Below are 21,115 nucleotides of genomic sequence, written 5' to 3' on the forward strand. Positions count from 1 at the left end.
AGATGATCGAACTTTCCGAAAGGCAATTCTGGATAGAACTGAAGATGGAGTTTGCGAAGGCAATTGTGGTCAATCTATTTGTTGAAATGACCTAAGATTTAGATATGTTGTTCCTTTGGAAGTAAGGAATCCAACGCACCCGAGATCTCGTCGTTTGGAGGCTAGATCAAAAGTTATGGGTTAATACAATGACCAAAGGTTAGGAAATGCTGGATGGACGTGGTTGATGGAAAATAGATATATGGCTAGCGTTAGGGTTATGGAACATGGTAAGATGGCTGAGATGGATGTGGGAAAAAGGGCGAAGTCGATAATTAGCTAGTGGAAAAGATGCAAATGCCCCTGACCATCTCTATGTGCCAAACTCAATTAGAGTTAGGTTCGCCCCCATGGCTGGTTTGTGACATACCACCACGCTTCCCTCACCTCAAGGTGCGAAGTCGTGAAGGCTAACCATAACCCAATTGTAGCTCCTACATGCCTTCGTCGGTCCTTACACCAATGACTAAATGTTTCGCCTATTTCTTCCTCTAGCTCTTCCTTTGATGCCTTGTTTGACCGCCTCATTTGTAATCTGGTTTTGTACATTACCTTGGACAAGAATCTCTACCCTACAGCATAATCTGTTCGTCTTTAACCTTGTGTCATCACTGCTAGCCACTTCGATCTCAGTAGTAGGTTCCACCTTTGACCTAATTTTCTTCACTAACCTCTCATCCAAGAAGTTATGCGTACTCCCTGAATCGATAAGGGTGTGTAAACAATGCTTCTTGATCAGCCCGTCACTTGAAGTGTCTTTGGTGCAATTGCTCCCGACTACGCGTGCATAGAAATTTCGGCTTGCACTTCTTCTACCACGTACTCTTCCATTGTCTCATCTGAACTCTTCTTCCTCAGCAGTAACAACATTCTCCTCTACCTCTTCATACGTAGCAACCAATATTATGCTTCCCATCACTTTCGCATACCAGTGTCCGGGTGTAAAGCATTCATCACAACTAAAACATAGATCTTCGGTTCATCTCTACTCTACCTAGGCAGGTGTTGAACAGTAGGTCTAGCCCCTTATTTTATATCAGCTGAGGTCAAAAGGGGTGGCCTCAGTCCAAAACTAATAGTAGCCATCTTCAATCCAGTAGAAAAGTTTTCTGCCGTCGGGTTTGGCCGAACCAGGTACCTCTCATCTCAACTGAGTCCAGCAGTCCTCATCTGACTTCAGAGGCCCCTATGCTTCTTCTCTATGAGTATGACATCTTCATAGGCCTCTATCAAAGTCCGTAGTCGAAGCGCTTGGACATTCGCTTGGATTTCTCTCCGCAGCCTCGATATGAAAGTACTTTTCAAAAGTACATTCGACTAAGGTGGAAGTGTGGAGTGTTGATTCGATCGGAATCTTCTTGATATGCAAGTACAATAATTCGCTGAACCGTCTTAGTGAGAAGAGCATCAAAGTCCTCATAACCTGCTGCTCCAAACCATTTAGTAAGGCTGACATTAAATGTCGCCCACCAATCCAAGTTTCGGTGCGTGATGGCAGCTTGGTATCAATGACGGGCTGATCCTTCCAAATGAAAACTTGCTAACATCAATTTTTGACCCTTCAACGTCCTCTGAAAAGCAAAGAATTGCTCTGCTTGATATAACCAATCAACTGAATCTCCACTGTTCGGAAAATCTAGCCAAACCGTTCGGCTTTGGATCCCATGATTGCCGTTCGAATCAAACTCCCGCCTAGGTCTGGCCGGGGTGGGATGCTGCCCCATTCTTTAATAATTTCTCTTCATTTTTACCTCACGTGGTTCTTGGTCTTGCTCCTCTGGCTAATCATCATATTTATCAAAGTTCTCCAAACTGAACCGATTCTCGTGCCTGTCATTGGTTGGTTCTTGGAAGGTTGAGTTTGCTGCTCTAGCCACTCCTGGATAGGGCAGCAAGGGCTCCATATTCTGGTAGGGAGGAATGAAAGGAGCTTGTGGGGCCGACGGTGGGGCTAGAACGGTCGGAACCAATGTTGAAGGCCTTGGTTGTGGCATTTGGGCATGGTTTAGGTTGGTCGTCTCTGCCCAAGCAGCGGCCAATGGGGTGAGAAGCTAGACGAGTTCATGATGTCGGTTCATGGCCCTCATCATTTTTAGCATTAAGTCTCCATGGACGTTGATGCGATCTGGGTCAGATCGGCTCACATCTAGGGATATTCGGTTCGAAGGATCAAGCCTAGTTATCTTATTTATTCTTCTTATGTAGTTTAGTTAGAGTCTAAGTAGATTAGAGTTTATTTAATTAGCTAAGTTTAGTTCAATTAACTTCTGCGCAGTTTTAAAAAAATATTCTGCAAATATTCAGAAGTCGTCCAAATATTATGGAACCACTTGGAAAAGATCGACGATATTCTAATCTATAACTTTCGTATTCAAGGTTTCTCTATATTAGAAATCTATTTGTGGCAGAACGAAAAAACATTTCGAAAAAGATAAGAAAGGCTGATTTAGGTAAATCATATTTATATCTAGGTTATGTTTATCTTTAATATAAGCTAATAAGGCAAATCTTAATGAAAGTCGGTCTAGGATTAGCCTCTATAAATATGTGGAGTGTAGCACTAATTGATTATCATTGAATAAAAGTGTTGAATGAATATTGAGTTAAGGTAAGTTTATTTATTTTGCATTTACCATATTATCGTAGCCATTAGATCGTCTTTATTTTCACAGGAGTAGATTATAATCGTAGAACCCTTTCAAGCATCCAAACCCTAGCCACCTCTTCCCGCAACCATCATACCTTACGGTCGTCCACCACAACCCTTCGACGATCGTCGTAACGTCGAATATTTACTATTCTGCCCTATTTCGACCTTCCTTCATTGCTTCATTTATAACTTTTCATCCAAATATTGGATTCTTGTGAAACTAGATCCATTAGAATGCTAACTTCCAAGGTTACCTCCATATAAACTTACACAATTTTCTTACATTCAAATCATTCCAGATCTGGTCTATAACAGACGTGGGCAGATCTGGACTCGACTGTGCTCCTGCGAGTTGAAGAGTTTTGAGGGCAAGTACCCCTTGCTCCTCACCGTGCACCGATGTGATAGGGTATGGAACGATTCCTTCAAGATCTGAATTTATTGTAGGAACTAGTTTGGGCAATCGAGGGAAAATATTCACCAAATATTCCCTTGTATTCAGAAAATTACAAAATCAAGTGGAATCGATACGTAACTCTCTAATCTACGATTTTCATATTTACGCCCTTCACAGATTCGAACTGCAACTGGGACGAAAACGCGATATAGTGCAGATAACGGTGGTGGTGACGGGTGGAGTGGATGTTAGGGTTATGGATGATAATGGAGATAAGGGTGGATGGTGGATGTTGTTAAGGATAAAGACGAAGGGAAAGAAGTGGTCGAGATCCTAAAGAAAAGGGAGGACTCAACAGACGAGATAGATTAGAAGTTAGGAGAGACCTTGCCAATGGTAGAGGTGGTAGGTTGGTGAAGAGGGAGAAGGGAGATTAGGGTAGAGAGAATAGAGAGAAGATAAGAGGCAAGAAATCAATAATTTAATAATGAATTTGGCTACCATCCACACTTTTATAGAAGCTAGCCAACAAGCCCTAATAACAATAATTAACCCTAATCCTAGTGGAATCCCGTCGATCGCATTTTAACGCGCCCGATCGTGCTCGGACGCACAAAAGGCGTTCTCTGTATGTGCAAACGCGATGCATGCGTTCGAACACGCCCGACCGCATTTGAACGTACATTTTACGTTCTTTGTTTTTGTGAACCTGATATAGGCGTTTGCAAAGGCGTTTGAACGCGACTCCTTTCGTTTCGAACGTGACCTACAGGAATTTTATTTTAATAAAAATAAACAACTAATGAAATAAGAAAAGACCCTAACTAATGGAATAAAAAAAGACCCTAACTAAATATATCAGCCCACCATGCTTTTCCACCTTATCCTCAAGGTGAAAAGTCGGGGAAACACTCCAAAATATCAGTCTCCAACTCTTATATCGCCTCATCAGATGGCTTGCTAAGCCACTCGACTAGAATCTCCATCTCTAATTTGGTACCATATCATCATCGGCACCTAGCAAGTACACGAACTGGCTCTACGATCTGTCTCCTCCAATGTCTTCGGTAGAACTGATCCAACGATCTTATGATCTCTAATCCGCTCTTTCAGCAATAAAACATGGAAGACAGGATGCACTCTCAACCCCTCTAGCAGCTTTAAACGATATGCAATCGGACTAATACGCTCTAACACTTGAAACGGACTGAAGTAGCGATGTGCTAACTTATAGTTTCGCATTGGACGCAAGGTCACCTGTCGATATGGTTGCACCCTCACAAACACCTAAATGTCGTTGTCGAACCCTTACTCCCTATGGCTGCGATCATAAATTTGCTTCATGTAGTTTTGAGCAAGTTTAAGATGGACACGCAACCTACTCAATGTGGTGTCTCTATCCATCAAAGCTTAAGTCTACCTCCGTCCGATCTGCAGATGCCATTGGGTCATAAGCGCGTAATGTCGGAGTCGTGCGTCCATACACCACCTCAAATGGAGTCATGCCAATGCTGCTATGGTAGGCAATGTTATAAGACTACTCCGCCCATAAAAGAACTCCAATCATCGTCTCGGTATCTCTCCAACAAAGCATCTCAAGTATTGCTCAATGCTTCGATTGGCCACCCCAGTTTGGCCGTCCATCTGTGGATGGATGGTAGGTCGAATTAAAGTTCAATCGAATCCCCTATAATCTGAAAAACTCTATCCAAAAATCGCTCATAATTATACGATCACGATTTGAGACAATCGTTCGTGGCATGCCATTTAACTGAGTAACATCTCTCACAAAAATTTCAGCCACCGACTTGACTGAAAAAGGATGTGACAATGCCGAAAAGTACGTATACTTGCTCAATTTGTCAACCACCACAAAGATAACAGAATAACCACGTACCAGCGGAAGACCCTCTATGAAGTCCATAAAAAGGTCTTCCTAAACACAGTTCGGTATAGGTAAAGGCTGTAGTAATCCCGCCTTAATCCTAGCCACGTGCAACTCTGAGATATCCTCTTATAAGTCCTCAAGACATCCTCATGACCAGCCTCTGGAGTTTGGTGAAAGTGTTCCAACAATTTCTGCCGCAATCCATCATTTGCGGGCACACGAATGCATCTGCGGTCCAGCAGCAAACCACCTCGATTCTCTAACTCTGGATAGCGCTTTGGATCATCTAACACCTCTTATAACAATCTAAAACATCTGGGTCAGATGTATATGTATACCTCAGCTCATCAAGAAAAGCAAAAGTGGGAGAAGAATAGGCTGCAAGCTCGGCGGGGTCGGGTTGGTTAGTGCATCCGCCGCTCTATTTTCCGTTCCTTTCTTGTATTGAATTTCATAATCATACCTCATCAATTTTGTGACTTATCTCTGCTGTGCCGGAGTGTGAATATGTTGTCCCATAAAGTATGGGACTCCTTTGATCGGTTCGGATAATGAATTGTCTCATCAAGGAAGGGGAGGGTCACAGGGAGGGGAAAGCCTACTGATCAAATAAGGCCTCTACTTTGTCACTGCATGCAGAATTGCCAACATCTCTCTCTCGTAAGTCGATAATTGTTAAGATTTTTGTAAAAAAGCCTTATTAAGAAAATCTATTGATGTGGGCACCATCTTCAATTTGACCAAAATAGAATTACTTGAGTCCAATTTTGGTCTAATTGTTAACTTTTAATTCAAATAATCAATTGAATTAGTCATTTATAGATATGGCTATATGCGGGGGATATCTGCATTGAGTTATTATCTAAATTGGGTTAGTCAATTTAGGTAAGACTTAATCAATTAGGATTCTATTAGGAAATAAATTCCTATTAGAATCTCAATTGATAGTTATGATAAGCTTTTATGTGGGGGATGTCCACATTGATTTATTACCTAAATTGGGTTAGTCAATTTAGGTAAGATGATCAACTAGAGTCCTATTAGGAAATAAGTTTCTATTAGAATCAGCTAGAATCAAAGTTGTTAACCTATTTAAGGATTATTGCATGAGAAACAATGATAAGTTGGAATAAGAATTATTTGAAATCTCTCATTTTCTCTTCTGCGGTCTTCTTCTCTCTCTCTCTCTTTCTTTCTCTCCCTTTCTCCTACTCTGTTTTAAGATTCTTCTCTAATCTCTTCTACTTCTGCTCTAAACCTCTCTTCTTCTTCAATCTCTACTATTTTCGTTGGTTACTGCTGCTGTCCAGAAGATTCCAGTAGTGAAAGAGAATCTTTGGGTGCCCGGACGTGAAGAGGACTTGGTTTCAAAGTAAAAGCACTACTATTCTATTTATTGGTAAACCTAAACTCTAAAGTCTTTCCTTACACCATATTTTAGGCCTTTCTACTATCAACGTATCTATTTGAGAGTTGAGGAAGCTACTGTCTTATCTGAGTGGTTTTCTCTCCTTCCATCTAGTAGTGTTCCTTTTAATCAATTAACTTCTTATCAGTTATTGCTTACTATATTTTACTTTAGTTACTTGTTTGGATTGATTGTTCTCCAAAACATTGCATTTATACTAGATTTGCATCATTTGGTATTAGAGCAAGTTTTCTTTTTCTTGGGTTTGCTTGCATATAGATATAGTTCAGCATCTTTTCTATAAAAAAAGAAGGTTCTTTATTTGTCTAGCTTATTTTGGAATTATGTCAAATACAAATTTTAACACAACTGATATTAGAGAAATGTCACCCAACTACAATATCAAATTCTACAACTACAACAAGGAATGGATCAAATTTTACAACACTTAGGTAACATCCGAGTCAATCCACAACCAGAGAATATTCCTAGAGCATCTAGACAAGGCAACACTTTTGTCCAAGATATAGGGAATGATGATGATAGGAATTATTATGCACATCACATGAGACATAGGTCTGTTGATAGGTGGGATCAGGGAATTAAGATTGATGTTAGCGAATTTGAAGGGCAATTATTACCTGATGAATTTTGGATTGGATCGATCATATAGACCAATTTTTTGAATGGAAAGAAATCCCAGAAGACAAAAAAGTAAAATTTGTTAGCCTCAAATTGAAAGGTCATGCGTTAATTTGGTGGAAACAAATCCAAAATGATTGATCAAAAAAGGAAAAGATAAAATCAATTCCTGGACCCATATGAAAGAAAAGTTTAAGGGGGAAGTTTTTACCTATTGATTATACACAAACACTTTTCCAAAAACTTTAAAATTTGCGACAAGGATCCAAAACTGTACAAGAATACACTAAAGAATTTTATTCTTTACTTGCGCGAAATGAACTACAAGAAAGTGAAGAGCAAAAGGTTGCCCGTTACACTAATGGGTTGCGACCTCAAATCTAAGATGAATTAATCATGTGTGATGCCTTGTGCCTTGACATAGCCTATAGCAAAGCCACAAAGGCTGAAGCTAAACTTAGAAGACAAGGGTTTCGTAAAATTGATTCAAATAAAGACACAACTAGGATGCAAGTTGTCAAGAAGGAACCACCAAAATCAACACAAACAGTCTTTCCTCAATCTAATTCTGATGTACTTGCTAAGAGTAAAGGTATATTAGGACCTACACCCTTAACTTGTTTCAAATGTAGGCAACCTGGTCATCGTTCTTCTTATTGTCCTCTAAGAAAGTTTACACATCAATCTAATTTAATTGAGCAAGAAGAAGATGAATTAACTGATGATGACGGTCAAAATGAACATGAGAATGAATTAGAAGATGACATCTCTAAAGATGAAGCAATTGGTGATACTGAGGGTCATTTACTTGTCATGCATCATGTAATGCTAACGCCAAGGGCTCCACATGAGGATATGTGGCTCCGGCGAAGTCTCTTTCGCACTATTTGCACATCGAATGGAAAATTATGTTCAGTCATCATAGACAGTGGAAGCATAGATAATTTTGTTGCTCAGGAAATGATCGATAAGCTTATCTGAAAACTAATAAGTTGCATAAACCTTTTAAGATTGCTTGGTTTAAAGGTGGGGGTGAAGTTCCTATTACAACTAGATGCCTAATTAAATTTTCAATTGGTAAATCATGTAAGGATGAAGTTTGGTGTGACGTAGTACCTATGGATGTATGTCATGTCTTGTTAGGTCGACCTTGGCAATATGATAGGAAGATAATGTATAATGGGGAGAAAAATACATACACTTTTATTAAGGACAATGTACAAGTAACTTTACATCCACAAAGGGATGCACCATATCCTAGAAAACAAGAGACAAAAGACCATGTAAGCCTTGACAATAAAACCATGTTAATTCTTGAAAAAAGTAAATTCCAACATGACATGACTAAATTACCCTTAGTATATGCTTTAATGAGTAAAATTGATTCAGTTCTTGTAGTTGTTGATAGATTCATTAAAATGGCATATTTCATTGCATGTCAAAAATCATATGATGCATCTCATATAGCATATTTGTCTTTTAAAGAAGTAGTTCGTATGCATGGTTTTTTAAAATCATTTACTTCAAATAGGGTACAAAAATTTTTAGTCATTTTTGGAGAACTTTATGGTCTAAACGGGGCACTAAATTACAATATAGTAGTGCATATCATTTTCAAACAAATGGTCAAACTGAAGTAGTTAATCGATCATTGGGTAATCTATTGAGGTGTTTAGTTGAAGAGAAACCCTCTCAGTGGGATCTAGTTCTTTCTCAAGCTGAATTTGCTTACAATAGTTTTATCAATAGATCCATTGAAAAATCACCCTTTGAGAGTATATATGGCTATCCTATTTCCCACTACCTTGATAGAACTATACCATATAATAGAAGAAATAGTGCTGATGTTGAAACCTTTGTTCAAATAATTCACCAAGTGCACCAAGAGATTCTTGAAAAGCTGCAGGTATCTACAAATAAATATAAAAAAGCAGCAAACCAACACCGCAAGTAGAAAGATTTTGCCAAGTTGGGAAGTAATGCTTATTTGTTAAAATTTCCACCTGAGATGTCTATTTCACCGATCTTCAGTGTTGCTGATTTGTTTACATATCATGGAGGCCCAATGCAACTAACAGATGTTAGCTCACTACCTTTTGAGCAGTCGACATCCACTAACTAGATTGTTATACTTGATGTGCGTGAGACCAAAATACAACTGGGTACACATCGACGATGTCTGGCTCGATGGAAAGATCGCTACATTTCTGACACTAACTGGATTGCGGAAGATGAATTAAGGAGACTACAAGAAGATCTACATCAGAAGTATATGGAGTCTATCTCGTTAGAGTCGAGAATTTTCCCACCCATAGGGAATTGATGTGGGCACCATCTTCAATTTGACCAAAATAGAATTGCTTGAGTCCAATTTTGGTCTAATTGTTAATTTTTAATTCAAATAATCAATTGAATTAGTCAATTGATAGATATGGTAGCTTATATGCGGGGGATGTCCGCATTGAGTTATTACCTAAATTGGGTTGGTCAATTTAGGTAAGACTTAATCAATTAGGATCCTATTAGGAAATAAATTCCTATTAGAATCTCAATTGATAGTTATGGTAAGCTTGTATGTGGGGGATGTCCACATTGATTTATTACCTAAATTGGGTTAGTTAATTTAGGTAATGATCAATTAGAGTCCTATTAGGAAATAAGTTTCTATTAGAATCAGCTAGAATCAAAGTTGTTAACTTATTTAAGGATTATTGCATGAGAAACAAGGACAAGTTGGAATAAGAATTATTTGAAATCTCTCATTTTCTCTCCTACGGTCTTCTTCTCTCTCTCTCTTTCTTTCTCTCCCTTTCTCCTACTCTGTCTTAAGATTCTTCTCTAATCTCTTCTACTTCCGCTCTAAACCTCTCTTCCTCTTCAATCTCTACTTTTTTCGTTGGTTACTGCTACTGTTTAGAAGATTCCAGTAGTGAAAGAGAATCTTTGGATGCCCGGACGTGAAGAGGACTTGGTTTCAAAGTAAAAGCACTACTATTCCATTTATTGGTAAACCTAAACTCTAAAGTCTTTCCTTACACCATATTTTAGGCCTTTCTACTATCAACGTACCTATTTGAGAGTTGAGGAAGCTACTGCCTTATCTGAATAGTTTTCTCTCCTTCCATCTAGTAGTGTTCCTTTTAATCAATTAACTTCTTATCAGTTATTGCTTACTATATTTTACTTTAGTTACTTGTTTGGGTTGATTGTTCTCCAAAACATTGTATTCATACTAGATTTGCATCACTATGGAACATCTTCCTTATATTAGTACAGCTCTTATGCCAACTCCCGACGCATCACATTTCACAATGAACTCTTGAGTGAAGTCCGGTAGCACTAAAACGAGCGCCGTCGTCATTGCTGTCTTTAGTTTTTCAGAGGTTGTAGTAGCTTCATTCGTCCATTTAAAAGAATCCTTCAACAAAAAAGTGAGGAGCAGCGATCTTGCCATACCTGGCGATGATAATATGGCATAAATACTCCAAAAATATTTAGACCAAGCGGTCATGCATGCCATCTTTTTAGGATCCGCCGCTACACCTTCCGCTGAGATAATGTGGCATAAATACTCCATTTGTGGTACTCCCCATAGGCACTTGGACTTCTTGATATTCAGCTGGTTTTGCTTCAACAAATTCAGTACATCCTCCAAATGCCGCCAATGCTTCAATTTAGTCTTACTATAAAAATATCATCAAAAAATACCAAAACATACCTTCGCAATAGAGGTCAAAATATATCATTCATGAGGTCTTGAAAAATAGCTAGAGCATTAGTGAGTGAGACCAAAAGGTATCACCCGGAACTCGTAATGCTTGTCCGAAGTTTGAAATGCAGTCTTGTGCACATCCGCTGGGTGAACTCTAATTTGATGATACTCGGCCTTCAAGTCAAGTTTGCTGAATATAGTCGCCCCTGCAAGCTCGTCCAACAGCTCCTCTATAACCAGAATAGGGTACCGGTTCTTGACGGTAATAGCGTTTAGTGCCCGATAGTCGACACAAAAACGCCGTGTCCTATCTTTTTTTCGCACCAATAGCACAGGCGATGAGTATGAGCTATGGCTTAGTTGAATAAAGCGTTGCTCCAACATCTCGACTACCATCTTGGAGATAACTTTCTTTTGCATATGTGGATACCGATATGGCCTCACATTCGCTTGTGCAGCCCCGGGCACAATCTCTATGCGGTGGTTTGCCGTTCTCCTTGGTGGCAACTCCTTTTGTTCCTCAAACAGTCTAGAAAATTTATCTAATAAATTAGACAACTCAATGGTAGTATCTGGACTCATTTGAGGCTCGTCTCTTGCTGGTCCTAACTGTAGAATATAGGCCAAATCACTCGCATATGGCAGCCGCACCATCGGCTGCATCATAGGGATCTACGGAGATCGAACGCCATCAAGCCGCACATCTTTGTTTCCTTGCTTAAATTTCATCCACATGCTCTAGAAATAAAAAATGACGGGTTCTAAGCTTTGTAAGCTCTGAGTGCCAATAATAATGTCCGCTCCTCACAGCGCCAACGGGTATGAGTCCACTGATGTCATTTCTTTACACCCGAATATTGACCCAAGTTACACAAGCTCTCCGCCTTAAACTTTGTACCGTCTCTAATAGCAACATCAAACCCCGTGGTCTATTTAGCATCCAAGCCCAATCTCACTAACCTCTCGTCTAGAAAGTTGTGTACTCCCGGAATCGATGAGAATGTGCACACAATGCTTTCTAACGAGTCCGTCTACCCGTAACATCCTCGACGCGAAAGTACCTGAATATGCATGCATCGATATTTCAGCTTGGATATCTTCCTTCGCGCCTTCCTTAACGGCCTCCTCATGGACCTCCTCTAAACACTCTCCATCACCAACAACCTCATTATCCTCATTGAGATCGTTGATGAGCATCACACTCTCGATCGGTTTGGAACATCGATGGCCGGGGATGAAACGTTTATCGCATCGAAAGTAAAGGCCCTTCGCTCTACGCTCCTCCACCTGAGCAGATGTGAGAGTTTGAGCGAGAGGGGTCTAGTGTCTCCTCTAACATCGGAAGATCTCAAAGGTGGTCGTGGTCTAGTACTCGTAGCTGTTGTTTTTGTACTCGTAGAATTTCCAACTGGTGTTCTAGGCGCAAATTGTCTATCACGTTGTGCCAATTTATTTTCGTTGCCATCTTGAGAGCCTTATGCTTTTGCTCCATCCTCACGGCCTTCGCCAAGGCCTCCTCAAGAGTGGTAGGGCAAAGAGCACGAACATCAACCTGTATCTCATCCCGCAGCCCTAAAATGAATGTGCTCATCAATGTCGGTCCGGGCCAAGGTGGCTCACAACGACTACTAACTCTTTCAAATTCAACTTAATACTTCAATACGGTCGTCCTTTGAACCATCGTGCTTAATGTGGCAGCAAAATCTTCATATAACGCTGTTCAAAATTTATGTGTAATTCTTTTACCAAAGTCAACCCAACTGATAAATCCTCTACCACGAATACCGATCGATACCAATGCAATGCCGTTCCTTGGAGGTAAAAGCTTGCCATCTGGACCTTTGTGTCCTCTGCTGTCCCTTGACAGTCAAAGTATTTCTCCATTTGAAACAGCCAATCCGTTGGATCACCGTTTTGGAATTTTGGAAAGTTAAAGCGTGCGGTTCTCACTCGAATAGCATTGTCGGGTTTGCAAAAGATTCTTGATTCAAGTCTAAACTTTTATACATGTTGATCTCCTTCTCTACACGTCCATCACCATCTCCGAAGGGATCAACCTCATCCTTAAAGTCAAAGCGTGCCGTTCGCACTGGTGCCGCTTGCCTCTCGGGTTCCACCACCGCCGGTCTTGGGTTTTGTAATGGTGGGGGATAATGTGTAGGTATAGGTAAAAGAGGATCATTGACACTAACATGTCGCACTTGGACCCGTGGGGTATCGGTTTGGTGTTGTCCCACCGCTGGTCTTTCTTGAGGCACCGATCTTCGTCGAGGAGATGACGAAGCCGATCGGTTCATGACATATTCTCCTTTAAAGTATTATGATCATTTTGCATTGTGTCTACTTTATGCAGTAATGTTTGGAACATGCCCCTAAGTTTATCTGCCAAGCCCATATTCATACCTATCGACGTTGGTTGACTTTATCCTACCGTGGTCACTCCAAAGGAATTGACTTCACGGTTAGGGTTATCATGGGTTGAAGTGGAAGAAATGGTCGAGATCCTAAAGAAAAGGAAGGACTCGACAGACAAGGTAGATTAGAAGTTAGGAGAGCTTGCCAACAAGAGAAGTGGTAGGTTGGTGAAGAGGGAGGAGGGAGATTAGGGTAGCGAGAATAGAGAGAAGATAGAAGGCAAAAAATTAATAATCTAATAGCATAATAAATTTAGCTGCCATCCATACCTTTATAGAGGCTAGCCAATAAGCCCTAATAACAATAATTAACCCTAATCCTAGTGGAATCCTACCCATCGTATTTGAATACGTCCAATCGCGTTCAAACGCATGAAAGGGGTTCTCTGTATGTGCGAACGCGATGCAGGCGTTCGAACGCACTCGATCGCTTTCGAACACACATTTTGCGTTCTCTGTTTTTGTGAACTTGATGCAGTTGTTTGAAAGGGTGTTCGAACGCGACCCCTTCCGCGTTCGAACGCGACCCTTTCCGCGTTCGAACGCAACTTAAAGGAATTTTATTTTAATAAAAATAAACAACTAATGGAATAAGAAAAGACTCTAACTAAATGTATCATGATGTCCCCAGTACATCTTTCTCCTTTATCACACGCCTTGAAGCCATGGATCAGGTGGTTTTCATTTCTATGTGTGGTCCAAGGTTCGGCCTGTTTAGATACCAAAGATGTTATGATTACTCTCAGAGATGATTGAACCGATCTGAAAGGTAGTTCTAGACAAAACTGAAGACAAAGTTTGTGAAGGTAATGTTGGTCGATCTACCCATTGAAATGACTTAAAATTTGAATATGTTATTCCTCTGGAAGTAAGGAATCTAACACACCCAAGATCTTGTCGTTTGGATGGCTATATTAAAAGTTATGGCTGATACAATGACCAAAATAGACGTGGTTGATGGAAAAAGGATATATGACTAGGGTTAGGGCTAGGAAGATGGTAAGATGACTGAGTGACTGAGATGGATGTGAGATAGTGTGTGAGCTAGACGAAGGGGGTGGAGACTAACTCTTAGGGTTGAGAGAGGGCGGTCGGACGATGGGGTAGGGCGGCGGTGGCGATGGCCGGGGTTGAGCTCGACAATAGGAAAGAGAATGTATGAGAGAGAGAGAGAGAGAGAGAGGGAGAAAATTAGGGCAAGGACTCAATTCATTCAATAATTCTCATATAGTGGCTCCCCAATCGACTTGGTCGTCCTAGTCAACTTCGACTTAGATTCAACTGATTCAAACCAGCCCTAATACATCAATCAAAGATTAAACTCTAAGGCCTAATTGATTACAACTCTAATAAATAATTAAACCTGAACCTGACTTGATTAGCCAGATCGAACAAGCTCAATCAGACTAATCCACATAAGCAAATACAGTCCACATCACCCGCAAACGTAATAACTAATCTGCCAAAGCAAACTAATAAGCAAAGGAAAGTAAAATATAACTAGATAACCAGCCAACAAAAAGTCGCAAATGCCCCTGACCACCTCTATGTGCCGAACCACCTCTATGTGCCGAACTTAGTTAGAATTGGGTTCGCCCTCATGGTTGTTTCATATCAGGAAATTGGTGGAATGGTTTGAAAGCCTGCTTTGAGTATCACTGAAGATCTGAGGACATTTCTATTTAACAGTCAATTGACATCTTTCCTGAGTGCTCTACTTGTCTCACAGTTTCAAGAAATGTGCAGGACTCAACGCGAACAGACATAATTGCCATATGCATATAAGAATGGCCATTCATATGTAATAACTACATGGTCTCTGATTTCCATATAAGGAACACTACAAGGGACATGCAGTGCAGATCAGGTGACAGGTTTCCTATCTTTCAGGAACACATGTCTGGTGACCTTATAAGACTAAAAGACACATGAGAAGTTTAGAACAATCTGCCCCATGTGCTGCTTTGGGCAACATATCTTGTGTGGCTCTGTAAATCAATGAAATGCCATCCATTCTCATGTATTCAGAGGCACATTGAATTACAAATTATTCGCTCATCTATCCCAATGGCAATGATATCAAGCTGTCAAGATGGTATGCGACACATGGCACATGTAGTGCTGCACTTCACTTAAAATCATTATCTTAGAAATTTTTTATCACTTGGCAAATTGCATGCAGCTGTATTTTCATGTCTTCTCTAATTTCTGAGCACTTCTGGATAAAGTGCTAATTATTTTGTTTAAATATGGTGCCAGATCCTTCCTTACACTATGTAGTTCTCTAATATGCTTCTTTTAAAGTATTATTTTCTGTGTGTCAATCATTCTTCATTTAATTTCTCCCATTGTGTATTCTTAAACTTTGGAATAGACATTTTTATACTTGTAAGGTCGTGATTGAACTTCATGACATCTTTTATATGGTTTACATTATGTATTGTAGGGAAGAAGCTCTATTTTAAGATTTCTTCGTTGTAACGATTCGCCATCCACTTCATCAGAAGGTTACAAGTACGACTCACTCGTACTAAACGACATTCCTCTAACTACAGGAAATGGTACTCTTATCTTACTTTTCCGTACCTTATGCTACTACATTTTCTGACTGATTTCATGTCAGATGCTCATTTAGAAAATGATGGCTACATGACATCAACTCAAAACGGGAAAGGCTGTCCAATTGCGTCTGAAGAGAAAGTGGTCGAAGATCACAAAACCATTGCTGATCAAGGAATATCCACTGACATTAACATAAGTGGAGCATCACAAGGAAAAATGAGAAATAAGGTTTTCCTTCATCAACATGCATTTTATCGACAAGTGTCGTATTCCATGATGCTTTTCCTAGCTTTTATTTCTTTCTCATACACTCAGGACTTTAAGTCACCATTTTCCTGCTTACTTTCATCAGTTTCTTATGTATGGATGTTTATATCTGAATGGAGAGTTGAAAATGGATTTGATTTAGAAAATACTGAAAATGTTGATATGGGTGATGCGACTTGTGCACTTGAAGGAAGAGGACAGGTGACTTGCACTTTCTGGTTTGTCGCCACATATTTGTTGATACTTTTGAAGACTGAGCTGCAATACACCTAGCAGCCTGGTTATTCAGTAAGCTGGAATAATATTGTTCGTTAGCATGTTTCCTCTCTTCTTTCCCACTGTCTGCTTAAGCCAGTATGGGCATCTTCTGGGCTGGTTGCAACTTTCCGTTTATATTCTTTCTTTTCTTTCATCACTTTTGCACCCTGCTTTCAGATGTACTCATAGATCTTATGACTGGCCTCTTCTAAAGGTTTTCTGATTGCTATCTATTTTCACAATAGTAGTTTATCTGTCTTTGCTATAATGCAGCTTTAGTCAATCCTGGAGAATAACATCACTTTTAAGCCCTTTGAAATATTTCTACTGTCCACTTCAAACAGTAGGTTCTGATATGCTTTAGCTTATATAGAACTCACCCAGTGACCAATTGCAATTAATTTATCATGTTTGCACCATTTTCTATCAGATGCATCTGTTTGGACCCTATTCTGTTGGAGAGTGAAGGCCGGGTCCCCTTTCTAGCCAAAGTAGACTCATATCAAAGCATAGCCCAATACAGTAAGCAAAATTGCCACTTCTTTTTAAATGGAAAATTCCATGTAGTGGCAAAATAATATAGGTTCAAAAGACCTAGTGGACTACATTGTTGTATGAAAATAGTTGGACTTCTATGTGTGTTCTCCTAACATGTTTCGGTGGTGCATATCTCCTGTATGCCTGTCATTAATAGTGGTTTATCTTCTGCCAAAGTGTCATAAAGACAGAAGGAGCTTGACTGCTCCTTTTCAGTTTGCTGGCTAAAAGAGTAGATGCAGCGATCAATAAGATATATTATTTTCTTGTATATAATAACCGTTAATCTTCACTCAATTATCCACCTTTTAGGCCATAATATACCCATAATTTGGGTGCCATTAACAGGTATCTGTTTGTCATAATTAAAAGCTTTTGTTTGGTCGATTGATGGCCTATTTGACATGCATATGTAATTTGTTCTCAGCCTTTCTGTCTTTTGGTTTTCCATTCTCTTAATGGGATTTTAACAGAAGGAAACTCGACACCTTACCATCAAACATATAAAAGGATTAAGTAGAACTAAGCAAGCAGTGTAGAATTGTGTTTACAGGTATTGTCTAGCTCTGTGGTTTGTAAACATCTCTACTTGGAATTCACAGTACTCGTGAGACACATTTAGTTTTTAATTTTTACTTGCTAGCATTTGCCTCTCTAAGACATATATTGTTCGATCTCTATGTTGCTTCATCTAACTGTTATAATTTGTTTTGTAGGAACCTTATTCCATTTTGAAGTTCTTTCCTTCTAGGGACTCCTCTTTCTCGACCAGAAAAAGATCATTTGATAGTCTTGGTCAAGTTCATTCAGGTTAGAATGGTTCTCTACCATCTCTGTTGATCTAGTGTTTTTATTACTTCTGATACGACTTATGAGAAACACTAATTCAGGATGTGACGAAGTTTCAAAAGTGAATTCAATGGAGCAAGAAGGGACTCCTTCAGACGGTAACGCTCAGCATCGAGCTTCAGAACAATGTGATCAATGGACTTTCAGTATTGCGGATATTGATGCATCCGTAATTGATGAGCTGCCATTGGAGATTCAAAAAGAAGTACATGGTTGGTTTCATGCATCCAAGCAGACAAGCACAAATAGACGAGGTTCTAGTATCATTCACTATTTCTCACCAATGAAAAAGTCATAGAGGCTGGCATTCCTTGTTAAATAGATAACGGTGAGCCTAATATTACTATAGCCAAAAGGCAATGGTGAACGTGACCATTTGAGATGTCTTGAGAACTGAAACCCAAGGAAGGATCACACTGATGCAAGGTTTCCTGTCTACATGTAAACTCGATTAGCTTTATGTTTACCTATATGATAACAGTTGTGCAATCACTGACTTCATAATAATGCATTAAAGAATGCATCTTTCAAGGATGGATATATAGTACTTTGAAGCATGTGGCTGCTGATCACGCATCAAAATGCATTTTCTGTCTCATTCAAGGACCGCTATATGCTGCATTCCTAATGCACCGTTGCAAGATCAGTGGGTTTTAAAAGTTTAGGCATCGGCCAAGGAGTTGACATTTATGGCAGGAGATTTATTGTTCCTCCTTGTTATGTATTTCAGTAGTTGTAAATTTTGTATCAAACTTAGAAATTTAAGCAGCATAAAAGGCATTTACTTTATGTAACTGTAAAATCAGCAGAAATATCTGTACAGAATATTTCTTTGTTTAAAAATTTGTGCTAGATGATAAGCTTTTATTTTACTGTCTTTAACATGGTTTTGACATTTTCTTGTGAAGAAGCTTCTGTCAAATTAATCCTGAATAATGCATCCTGTCCTTAGGCTGCTTTCACTTAACGCCAATTCTAGAAGAACTATTTTAATTTTTTATACTAGAAGATAGAGAGCTAATATAGGTAGAAATATTCTAATATTTAGTTGTATATTAGTATAAAGAGTAATAATTATATTTGATGTGATATATAATTAAAATTACAGTAAAAAAGAATAGTGAAATTGTACTACAAATTGGTGATGTTTTATACTGACCATTATACTCAGTGGATAGAAAGAAGTACTAATACATAAATAATAATTTAATTAATGTTTACTTGTGTAAGTTATTATGAAAAAAGTGCGGGTTATTTACCATGCAATTTTACTATATAATGTAGACATTATTTTGTACTGTGGATAATCTTTTGTATATTTAAATGTAATGTAGATTTATATAGATAGTGCGGAACAGCATGGATATGTTTTTTATTGCACAGGGGACAATTTTTTTTTTCTTTTTGCATATTTATTTGTAATGCAAGCTTAGACAGAGCGAAATTTTTACCATGCAGTGTTACTAATTTTCTTGCACTGTGAAATTTTTTTTTGCATATTTAAATATAATGTAGAATTATGTAGATAATTCAGGCTTTTTACCATATAGTGCAGATATATTTACTTGCATTGTGGACAAATATTTTTACATATATAAATATGCATTATATTTATATAGGTTGTGCAAGCTTTTTACTATACAATGCAAACATTATTTTGCATGGGGGATAAATTTTTTTACATATTTAAAAATAATGCAGAATTATATAGACAATGCGGATATATTGAGAGTACACTTAATGCAATATTTGAGAAAAACAAAATATAATACTATGATTTTTGAGATGGATGAGGATACACTTGATGTGACTTTGAGAGAAAAAGATAGTATAATAATATAATGACAGGACAAAAATATAAATTTTTTAAAGAATAATTCGGTAGTTTTAAAGTGAGAGGAAAGAGAAATAGGAAATTACTATATCAGTATAAGTCTAAGTATTTGTTTAGTTATTATATCAGTATGAAGAGGCTTATTCTAAAAGAAGCTAATTCTTATTCCACAAGTGAAAGAATGCTTAATCTATGATACTAGAATAGCAAGTAAATAATAACTCATATCAATACTAGTATAATAATTTTTTCTTCTCCCACTCTGCAGCTACAAAATTATCAAATAAGTGCTTTTAGTTTGTCATTAAGGTTTCTAAAAGAAAATTGTCACGTGCCTAGCATATGACTAAATTATATATTAAAATGCCCTCTTCTTCGACCCCTTGTACTCCCACTCTTTTATCCAAATCCTAAACACCAAAATAAATCTCACCACCATGGGACTCTAAACCCCTCTTGTTTTACCTCTTCTTCAATCCCTTAGCCTCCTCTTTCTCCCAAAATCTAACTCTAAACATAGACCCCGGTACATCATCCCCTAGATTGCCATGATCTTAGTGGTGGTGATAATGTTTTCTATGGGAGTGGGTGTTGTTATAGTAGATTGGACTTCTTAAGGGGTTCAAGTTGTAGGGGAAAAGCAAAACCATATACACAAAACATTAGACTTCAGGAATCCTTCGATCTATAATATCAATTTCAAGAAATCTTCTTTTCCACGAATCCAGGAGACAGATGGAAAATAATAAAAGAAAACTAAAAGGGAAATATCAAGATCAAAGACCCACAAATTTGGTGAAGGCCTGGTTGCAATTAGCCCCAATGTTGTACTAGTGTTGACATTTATTACGATTTATTATAATACCTTGAAGATTGATAGCTTACCATATGAAAGTTATCATTTGGTCAAGATTATGATTTACTAATTAGACAATATTCTCTTTTTGATACCACAGATTTTGTTTTCTTATTTTGGTTTTCCATGTAGTTATATATAACATATAACCATAGCTATGATAATATATTAAAGAGAGTAATCCCTTTTAGTCTTCTTTTAACTCGTGTACTTTAATTTTTAACATAGTATCAAAGCAAGGATGTCTTCCCTTGTAGACTCTCAAAATTCTGGTGATCAGTCTTCAGTTATCAATCCAATGACGAATCCAACATCATGATCAATAAGTCATGTCTCATCGTCGTATTTTCTTCATTCTACAGATCATCCCGGGGGGCATACTTGACTCCGCCCCACTTAATGGAGAAAATTATTCCACATGGAAATGTGCCATGAAGATGGCATTAAATGCCAAAAATAAACTTGGGTTTATTGATGGCTCTCTCCCAAAACTGACTAATGATATAGCTGTTGTTCAATTATGAAAGAGATGCAATGACATGGTTCTCTCATGGTTGTTGAATTCAATAGACAAATCTCTCACCAACGGTCTTATTTATTGCAGCATACCACGAAAGTATGGCTAAATCTTGAAGGGAGATGTTCCCACAATACCAATCCACGTATTTTTAAGTTAAAGTGTGATATCTCTAATTTGCATCAAGATTTTATAACTTTTGTTGTTTACTATGTTAGTTTTTTTATTTGTTAGCAATGTTGTACAAAATTTTATAAGTGTATTTTTTCATGTATTTGAGCTTTA

General features: G+C 38.4%; 1 protein-coding gene across 3 annotated transcripts in view; it reads left to right on the forward strand.

Annotated features, from left to right (window-relative positions):
* LOC140759692 (DNA polymerase eta) overlaps positions 1 to 18,490 on the forward strand; it is a 46,836-nt gene extending 28,346 nt beyond the window's left edge. The window contains exons 11-15 of one of the 3 annotated variants that reach the window (XR_012104257.1): positions 15,597 to 15,711; positions 15,774 to 15,940; positions 16,668 to 16,759; positions 17,491 to 17,584; positions 17,665 to 17,710. Coding sequence is in view for 2 of the 3 variants with exons in the window: in XM_073096322.1 (XP_072952423.1) it covers positions 15,597 to 15,711; positions 15,774 to 15,940; positions 17,491 to 17,584; positions 17,665 to 17,921 (633 nt within the window). In the remaining variant the exon portion in view is untranslated. Of the gene's footprint in view, positions 1 to 15,596; positions 15,712 to 15,773; positions 15,941 to 16,667; positions 16,760 to 17,490; positions 17,585 to 17,664 lie in introns of all 3 variants that reach the window. The other 2 variants (XM_073096322.1, XM_073096324.1) reach the window with 2 other exon arrangements.
* The last annotated feature ends 2,625 nt before the right edge of the window (positions 18,491 to 21,115 follow it).

The sequence above is a fragment of the Typha angustifolia genome, chromosome 4 (assembly GCF_048772165.1).
Source record: "Typha angustifolia cultivar Huaian chromosome 4, ASM4877216v1, whole genome shotgun sequence".
In the NCBI taxonomy this organism is placed as follows: Eukaryota; Viridiplantae; Streptophyta; class Magnoliopsida; order Poales; family Typhaceae; genus Typha; species Typha angustifolia.